At 50.4% G+C, this 9,395-nt stretch overlaps 1 protein-coding gene across 5 annotated transcripts in view; it reads left to right on the top strand.

Moving 5' to 3' along the window:
- Positions 1-319: 319 nt before the first annotated feature.
- Positions 320-9,395, top strand: part of SEC16B (SEC16 homolog B, endoplasmic reticulum export factor) — a 115,258-nt gene continuing 106,182 nt past the window's right edge. For all 5 annotated transcript variants that reach the window (XM_065071711.1, XM_065071709.1, XM_065071708.1 and 2 more), the window contains exons 1-11: positions 320-397; positions 1,361-1,662; positions 2,730-2,836; positions 3,387-3,492; positions 3,611-3,719; positions 4,455-4,596; positions 4,916-5,073; positions 5,681-5,742; positions 6,898-7,033; positions 7,588-7,818; positions 8,755-8,852. In XM_065071711.1, the coding sequence (XP_064927783.1) occupies positions 335-397; positions 1,361-1,662; positions 2,730-2,836; positions 3,387-3,492; positions 3,611-3,719; positions 4,455-4,596; positions 4,916-5,073; positions 5,681-5,742; positions 6,898-7,033; positions 7,588-7,818; positions 8,755-8,852 (1,514 nt within the window). In that variant the 5' untranslated portion in view covers positions 320-334. The remainder of the gene's footprint in view (positions 398-1,360; positions 1,663-2,729; positions 2,837-3,386; positions 3,493-3,610; positions 3,720-4,454; positions 4,597-4,915; positions 5,074-5,680; positions 5,743-6,897; positions 7,034-7,587; positions 7,819-8,754; positions 8,853-9,395) is intronic.

The following is a 9,395-nucleotide window of genomic DNA, read 5'->3' as shown; positions in this document are numbered from 1 at the left end:
AGCCATGGCTGAGTCTGGATTAATCTGACAATCCAGCCAGCAAGTTCTATTTATTATTGTTGTGGGAAGTGTGAGGGTGTATAGAGGAGGATACTTATGTCATTAAAACAAACAAAAACGTGAAAAAAATACACCAAATAACAACCCACAGGAAGACTATCTTGTTTGTTTTTGAGCTCAGAGGGCTGTGTGCTCCATGTCTTGGGTGAGAGGCACAGGTGATGGGGAAGATGACCCTTAGGGATGCAAACAGCCGAGTGAGCGATCAGTCGGAGGCGGAGAAGCTGAGTCTGCCCTTTGTTCCCCCCAGCAGCACTTTGTCCCCCGGCAGCCCATGTGGCAGTGGACTTTGGCAGTGACACCCGGCTGCGGAAGGGCCCCAGGGGCCTCTGAACAGGTGTGTGTGGCTGCCGGGGTGGGGGGGACGGCGGTGGGAACCCCAGCTGAAAATTAGGGGGGCCCTGGGTTGGACCAAAAGGATGGGTGTCTGGATGTTGATGCCTGGGGGCTATTTAGGGCAGGGATTTATTTCCGATTTCACCTTGCACAAACTAAGCTGCTGCTATTCAGACCTAAGGTTTCCATGCCCCCAGCCCTGAAATTGCCTCAAAGTGCCTTAAACTTTGTGTGTGAAGGGGTGACAAGGGGTTCAGATGGTAGCTGGCCATCTGCCTGTGTCGGGGAGGTCCCTGAGCCTTTGAGGGGGCTGGAGGGCAGCATGGCCCCATCAGCTCAGGCTTTTACCCACGTGTTGTCCTGGGCTCTCTTTAGGGTTTCCTCTTCTGTCTGAGATCATTATGATTGAAACTGGTGTCTCCTTGAACTGCTTTATTCTTGTTGGAGCTGAGAGGCAGGAGGAAATATCTGTTTCCACCCCATATCATAGCTCACGTTAGCAAAGCTCCATTTCTCCATGACTCTGTCCCTACTCATTTATTCGAGAATAACTCTCCTTGTCCTGCTGGCAGCTTTGCCAATATCCCTTCCATTATAATGTAAAAAATGGGGTTTCAGCACCTTGTCACACAGGTAAATCTGATTTGTCTCTTGTGCAGGGGGGCTTTGCAGGACCGGCCAGAGGTGCAGGAGGATGCTATTAATACCTGGGTGCTCTGGGAAGAGCTGGATGTTTGTTACTTTCAAAACCAGACCATTCAAGATTGATGTTTTAAAGGGAGATCCAAGTTTAGGCAGATGTGGAGATGCTTTTCCTTGCTTCTGGGCATTTTGGAAATTATGGTGGGTTTCCAGCAGGCTCTCAGAAGTGAGGAGTAGGTGGCAGCAGGCTTTATGGGGTGGGGAGGCTTTGAGAGAGGGTGAAAAACCACTGACCCAATACACTGTGACTCACCCCTTCCAGGTCACTAAAGCCATTTGGGACTTGACTCAACAGGAAAGTGGAGAGGTTGTGATGGACCCCTGGGCCCCTGCCTGGCCACCCCAGCCCTGGGAGAGGCAGGCAGCCTGGAGAGGAAGGGGAGACGCATACCACGGCCCCCCACCACAGCACAGGCAGCCGCTCTTCCGCACAAGATGCCCCCCTCGCCCCGGCTCCTGGGACGGGGGCCACCTCCCAGGCCACCTCCCCTGGAGGGACACACACAGACCGGCTTCCCGGGCCGAGTACTCGGAAAGCAGCCGCCCCAACAGACCGTATTCCAGGTGAGAGCTGCATCACCTGGTGATGCTCACACTGAGCATCCTCCTTGTTAAACCTTCTTAAAATAAGATTTGGCTGTTCCATTGCTCTTGTGGGCTTGTGACAAGGGTGCTTCCCTCGCCATGGCACAGGGGAAGTGCTGAGCAGCCACCAACTGTAAATGCAGTGATTAGATAATGTCCAGCTATTAAGGCAGCCAATGACTTCTATATTTAAGGCTGTGTAGAAGCTGCAGCTCCAATTTTTTCTTCCAGCTGTGGCTTCTGTGGTTGCCACTTCACGGGCTTTGTCTTGGTCTGGAGGTGCATTTTTCTTGAAGGTTTGATTAAATTGAGTTGTTCTTTAGGAAGTGCAAGGTGAACAATAAAAATATAAATGGCAATATCAGAGCAAAAGGGAGTTAGCGAACTCAGCTGCTGGAACAGCAGGGGGTGGAAGGATAAAATGTGGGCTAGAGGATGCTCCTGATGCCAAGAAAAAGCTTTGAGTACTCCAGCAAATTTGGGTTGATTTGCTTGAGTTATGGCCCTCAGTGAGTTACGGTATGGATATGGGGGATTTGTGTGGAGGTGGTGCAATGCTGGCACCGGGAAAGGGGGGTGTTGTGTGGGACTGACCAAATCACTGCAGAAATTGGGAAGGATTAAGGTTTGTGAGTGTTGTGGGGGGAAGTGACTTAGGCTGGGACTGGGGTCCAGCTCAGGGAAAGACCTGCTGAGTGGTGTGGTGGACACAGTAGCTCCAGAGCTTGGTGGAGAAGGTGCTTTTGGGGGACTTCTCCTAAAATATGAGTGAAAAATGATCCCTGTGACAAGTTCACACCATCAAGCTGAAATTAGGCATCTCCTGACACTGCAGTGCAAAGCTTTCTCATGGATGGGGATGGGAAAGGGTCCAAACTTCCTGCTGCTCCTTCCAGGCATGATGCTGGACCTGCTCCTGGTCAGGAGATCTGGCTTTATTTCTGTCACCATTTCTACTTCCAAAACTCACATCCAGGAAATATCTAACCCTAGATGTGTTCCAGAAGCTGCAGCAGCACCCTCTCTCAGATTGTGTTGTGTTTTAGGCAAGGGTTTGAAGACCCCTATCAGCAGTATCCAGCAGCCAGCCATGGGGACAGCTATGCCCACCAAAGCCACCAGTGGCAGCCGCTGGCCTGGCAGGATGACAGAGGTATGGGCTTCTCCTTTGGATCTGGGAATGGAAGCAACTTGCTCCTTGGGGAAGAGGTGATGTTTTCTCCAGAACAGGTTGTTCTCCTAGGGCTTGCACATCTCCAGGGCTTGCTCCTGCCAATGTTCCCAGCCCATCAGTGCTGTGGTCTCTGCAGCACTGCCCTTAGTCTGTGTCTAGGAGATGTGAACAGGACCTAGGTGTACCCAAGGGAACATTTAATCTTGATCTGCGTGTCTAAAAACCTGTTTCATTCTCAGCTTTTGGGCTGAACCTGCGGATGCTGATGTGATCAGGTTGGCTACGGCCTTGTTTTTGCTGTTTCTGGAGTTCCTGCACTGAAGAAAAGGAGGGGGAGGAGGGAGGGAAGGACATCACTGCTGTGTTGGCAAACATGTACAGAGCTTTATCATACCTTCAATGTGCCAGCTTAATTTGGAAGCAAATGGGGTGTGCACAACAAATTGTCTGACTCATTGCTTTTCTTTTGCAACTTCATTACAGCTTTTTGCTCTGGAGGGGCAATGCTAAATCTTGATATTCTCTCTAGACCTGAGACAGAGAGAGCCTTACAACAAGAGTACCAATTACCAGGGCCAGCATTACTACAGGGGTTACCACCCCAACCTGGTTGCAACCCCCCCAGGCCAGGACAGGTAAGGGTGGGGGGTCTGGGCATCACCTGGTGCAACCACCTGCTGCGAAGTTAGAGGGTTTGTGGTGATTCAAAAAACTTCTGATCTTCAGGGCTTCTGCTTTTGCTCTGTTCTGCAGGACACAGACCTACGACTCCTACAAGGAGAGATACATCTCAGCCGCCCAGCAGGAGCGAGCAGGGGGAGAAACCCTTGGTAGTGATGTGGAGGAGCCTGGCAGCCGAGAGGTAACCTTGAGATGGGCAGGGGTGGAGGAGGCAAGGCTTAGAGCTCTCCCAGAGGCTGAGGGAGCAATCCATGTATCCCTTCTCCAGCTGAGAATGAGGCTGAGGAGAAAAAGGCTGATTTGGTATGTTGCACTTAGTGCTTGACAGTCTCTGGGGATTATTGTAGTGAATTATTAGTATTTATGAGCTGTCCGTCTGCTGGGCTGTTGTTCCCCCATGGGGCCGCACACCGCTCCTGCACAGAGCAAGACAGAAACCCAGGCTTGGTGGGATGCTCTTCTGCATCCTATCTGGGTAGCTAAAAGGTCTATGTCACTGTCAGCTCTGCCCACCAAGTCCTGCTCTATCACACTCGTGTCCTGATCACTGTGTTTTGCCAAGAGCAAATTAAAAGATCAAATCAAAGCTGCTGTGGTGGTTTTGGTCCAGGGCGATGCTTTTTTGGGTTTCCAAGCCCTGGCTGCGTTGAGGAGTCCATGTTAGGGTTAGGAGAGCTGTTGGGCTAGATTGGTGGCTGACGTAAATTACTTTCAAAGCTGTTGAGTATGACCAGGATATGGGCCATGATGAATCTAAGATGCTGAAGTGAGTGAGCTGCTCAGACGGGAATCGCCTGTGCTGTTCCTACTGGGCACTTTTATGGAGCAGCAGAGCCTGTCCCACCACCCTGGGAGTGAAAGATCAGTGATGTCCCTGGTTTGTCAGCCAGGCTTGTGTTTTCTCCCATCCTCGCAGCCCTCGGGCCAGCCCAACCTGCTCCTGCAGTACCGTGAGTCAGGGCTCAGCTCCAGCAGCTATGAGCTCAGCCAGTACATCCGCGATGGTGCTGACCACTATGACCCCACCGTTTCAGGGACCTGGAGCCTAGCACAAGCAGGTGAGGTGTGATGACAAGGGGAAAACAAGGAAATAAATGGCCAGTGTTAGGAGATTTTCTGTCTTGCAGCTTGGTCCTTTTCTGGAGGAGGTTGTGGAGACTTGAGGGCTGTGGGGTGGGTCCATGGTCTAGTGGCTTCACCCTGGTGGGTGCAGGAGCTGTCTTGTATTTACCTTCTGCTTTAGGGGATGGTTCTTGCACGTTGGGGTTGCTGGAGGGTTACTTAATTTGTGTGGCCAGGTTTGTACCTGGTCATGTCTGTAACAGAGGTGGTGTGGGGTCTGGATGAGGGGACTCATGGTGATGTGTATTGTTGCAGGGAGGCCTTCAGTGTCCACTCCAACCTTGGAGGTACCCCACAAGTTCCTGCTGCCACACGTGGTGGTGTGCTTTGGAGCTGGAGGCCAGCTGGTGCTGGTGTGTCCCCACCAACCTGCCAAGGGGCAACTAGCCCATGTTGAGCTACACAGTCTGGAGGTACGTCAGACCATGCTTGGTTCCCTCCCTGCAGCAGCTCCTTCTGCCCCAAGTGATGCAAACACCATTTGTCACCCAAACAGCCTCCTCAGCCACCTTTCTGTCCCTGGCTGCTGTCTCATCTCTAGCCCATAAGGTCTAGAGTCTGCATTGTGCTAGCCCATGCCTGGTTATTGCTTTCAGCCTTTGGGCCCCGTTTTCTGCTCCGTCAGCTCCATAACCCTTGTGCTGTTGATAACCTGTTCACAGCAATCCCCTCTGATGGGGACAGACGTAGTCCATGTCTCTCTGAAGGACAATTCTGTTCACCTTTCTGAGTTGCTCTGATATGGAGGCTGTATCCATCCCCTGAGCCTACCATGGCATTTTCTCCTCCTGTTTTGCCTCCCAAAGGAGGCAGGTGCCATCTCAACAGGTGTTTCTTTCCTGGACCTTAGCACTGGGGTCCATGTGATGGTTTAAGGTATATGCTCTGGGGTTACCTTAAGATGGCACAGAGAATGGGTTCACTAGCACCGTTAAATCCTTGGCCAAGGCACTGACTTTCAGCAAGCCCAGCTGGGGCTGGTCTGACTGCTGGAATCCAGCTGCTGCTCTTGATTTTTAGGTAATCCTTCAGGATACAAAAGAGATGGAGGAGCTACAGGCCTTCCCGGGGCCGCTGGCCAGGTATGCCACACCAGCAGGTCTGGGAGATGAGTCCTCCTGGCTCTGCTGGCATGGCTGGCCTGGGAGCACCTCTCCTTTGGAAGATGTGAGCTCAGGGCAGAATTTGGGGTCCCCATGGTTTTAGGAAATACGTGCAAAGGCTGAGTTTGGATTCAGATTAGGAATCCATCTCCTTTGCTGTGGTATAGATTGGTTTGGATTGTTGGAGATAGGTTTGTTTTTTTTTATTATCCATAGGATGTGGTCTCAGTTTAGTTTGTATATGTGACTTTATTTCATAATTGTCCCAGAAAACTGATTCTTGGGGAGATCCCTTTGGATGTCTAAAGCCCTAGGACAACCTGTGGTTAAGCTTTTCATAAGTTTTTTTTGTCCCCTGAGACTGTTAAGCATGGCAGGGTCAGACCCAGTGTGAGCCTGGGGCTGAATTGTGGTGTGTTGCATCAGGTTGGCTCTGTATCACACTGGTTACACCAGTGTTTCTTCTGGTCACTCAGAACCAAAGTGGGGAGGGAAAGGTAGCATGCAGAAGGAGGAAAACCATCTACAGAACAAAGAGCTGTGGATGCCCAGTCCTTCCCCAGCTCCAGCCCCATCCCCTGGCTCATCTTGTGTCCCAGCCACCTTTTCTTTCCAACTGTCCTATTATTTTATTGTAACACAGCAGTTCTGCCTGGTTTGCACATGGCTTAAAGGTTTCTGCTTCTGTTTGAGACCCAAAGGGTATAGGTGGTCACAAGCATGTCTTTCGCCTGCACTACACCAGTTAATTAAATAGAAGATACTGCCTGTATGTGTACCTGCTCCTGCAGCCTGGGACATCCATGGCTGTAACAGCAGCACAGCAAAGCAAAACTTGAAGGTCCTTGCAGATGGGTGGTTGAAAATACTGTTGTGAGGGTAGAGAGTAAGAGATACCCTTTGCATCTCTGAAATCTGTGAAGAGGCATAATAATGTTACAATATTTTAAGCATTTTTGAGCTTGATGTGGCCAGTGTGGTATGTGGTCATTGGCACTGGGGATCTTCTCTTCTCCATCTCTCACTGTGAATCTTTGGCATCTTTATCAGTGAACCTGGGGACATTTTGAGTCTGAATGATGTCCTAGATTGCTTTCCCTTGGTTTTTTTTGATACCTTTCTCTGCTGCTGTAGGGAAGATTTGCACAAGCTGGATGTGATTACATTTTGCCAGCAGAAGATAACCACGAGCTGTGATCTCTCAACACAGAGAGGCAGAGATTCAGCTCTTCTCTGGAAATTCCTGGTCCTCCTGTGCCAGCAGAATGGGGTACGTGTCTCATGGGAAGGGGATGACCCTCGTGATCTTAGAAGTGAAATAAGTTACATGCTTCTCATGTGTCTCTCGATCCAGTTGCTGTTTTCAGGGGAATGTACCTTAAAAGCATCCCATTCCCACAGTACCATCAATCAGGTTGATTCTGCCTGGATCTTTGGAGAAAACCCTTCTCAAGGATTACTTTTTATCCTTGTGAACTGGCAACAACCTGATGCTATAACAGCTTGGAAAGGGAATGTTGCCACCTTCATCAGGGAGCCAGCACTTATGCTTAAAATGGGATTATTTCATTAATCCAATGAAACCCACACAATCTAATCTGTGACTGCTTGCTGGAAGCAGATGAGTAAGGTCTTCAGAGTGAGTGCTGTGAAGGTCTTACTAGTTGTGCTGAATCGTTTGCCTTTCAAAACTCCATGCCAGTGGCCAAGGCTAGTTTTGTTGGAGAGATTGTTATACGATGAGGATAGGAGTGTTGGACTGGAAGTGTCACCAGCCTTCAGTCATGGGGCAGCCTCCATGGGCCTTGCTCTCCCCTCTTGCAGTCCATGGCGGGCTCGGACACGGCTGAACTGCTGATGCGAGACTGCAGGCGCCTGGAGAAGTACAAGAGGCAAAACCCCGCAGCGAACCTGATCGGCCTGAGAGATGACGAGTGGATGTCACGTCAGTCGGGGGCACTAGACCTCATCACGGGGGAGGTCCCTCCTGTCGTGGAGACACAGGCACAGATAGTGGAGAAATTCACCAAACTCCTCTACTATGGCAGGAAGAAGGTAAGTGGTGAGTGGGGTCTGGGACACAGGGCTGACTTTAGTCCTTAGCCCCTTTGGTCTCTTCAGGTTTGAAATAGAATGGTGGTCAGGAGGTGCTTTGTGGATGTGGTATCAGTCCTTAAAGCTGTTTGTACAACAGGGCTTGTGGCAGTGATTTCACAGAATCACAGAATGGTTGGGGTTGGAAGTGACCTCTAGGGATCACCTAGTTCTAACCCATCTGCTAAAGCAGGTTCACCAAAGTAGATCACACAGGAATGTGTCCAGGTGGGTTTTGAATGTTTCCAGAGGAGACTCCACAACCTCTCTGGGCAGCCTGTTCCAGGCCCTGTCACCCTCAAAGTAAAGAAGTTTTTCCTCATATTCAGATGGAACCACTGATGTTTCAGTTGGTGTCCTTTGCCCCTCATCCTGTCACTGGGCACCACTGAAAAGAGTTTGGTTCATCCTCTTGACACCCACCCTTGACAGCATAAATAGGGTCCCCTCTCAGCCTTCTCTTCTCCAGGCTGAACAGACTCAGCTCTCTCAGCCTTTCTTCATAAGAAAGATGCTCCAGACCTCTCATTATCTTCACAGCTGGGAACTGGGATGGAGCCCTGAGTGAAGACAAGATGCAGAGGCTTTTACCATCACCATGGGTTTAGTTGCATCTATGCAATCTCAGGAGTTGCCGAAGGTACAGGGAGAGAGAGGAGCATTGGATGCAGAGAAGCCTGTGTGCCCAGGCTGGGAATCCAGGAAAAGACAATATTGCTATCAAGGTCCAAGTTGTTGTCATTGTGCAAGGTAGAAAGATAAAGGGGCCCTTGTGAATGTGGAAGAGTTTTTCTGGAGGTTATTAGTTAAAGCTGGCTGAGCAGGGGTTCTTCTGGCAGAAGAGGAGGGCAGGACAGTGGGGTTAGTGCAAATCCTTTATCTTCGTCTCGGCTGCAGGATGCTCTGGTCTGGGCCATGAGAAACCATCTGTGGGGCCATGCTCTCTTCCTCTCCAGCAAGATGGACCCTCGGACCTACAGCTGGGTGCTCACTGGGTAAGTTGTTGGAGAGGTTCAAACAGGGTACAAAGCTCTGTGGCTGGCTTTGCCAAGCCTTTGGGTGCCCTCAGCCCCAGCGCACTGAAAAAAAAACAACACATTGTTTTTGGAGAGGGGGCATCCATCTGGGTGCACCTGAGTCCTTTGAGCTTCCTGATGGACATGAGAAATGAAGTAGGAGCTGGAAAGCAGCGGGAAAGCCATTCCCTGGAGATGTTGGGTGGATTTATTCTGAGTCTGTCTTTGCCCTCGCTGCCCTGGCAAAGTTAGCCATTGGGGAAGGGGGAGCTGAGCTATCTTCACCAGGGCCTGAGCCTGGCCTGAGCTGTTCATCCCACTTGTGTGAACATTTTTTTTTTTTAGTGGAATTAATGTACTTAGTCTGGATTGAGTTGACTCCTTCAGGGAGAGTTATGTGTAAATTTTCTGTCTTGTGCAACCTGAATCCTTTTTAAATAAGTATTATCCAGTGCTGTCCTGGAGACTTGCCTGCTCTGGAGGTGATGCAGATCATCAGGCTGGTGGGCTGATGAGCCTTCC

Source organism: Columba livia, chromosome 8, assembly GCF_036013475.1.
Source record: "Columba livia isolate bColLiv1 breed racing homer chromosome 8, bColLiv1.pat.W.v2, whole genome shotgun sequence".
In the NCBI taxonomy this organism is placed as follows: Eukaryota; Metazoa; Chordata; class Aves; order Columbiformes; family Columbidae; genus Columba; species Columba livia.
This window is presented reverse-complemented; position numbering and strand designations above follow the sequence as displayed.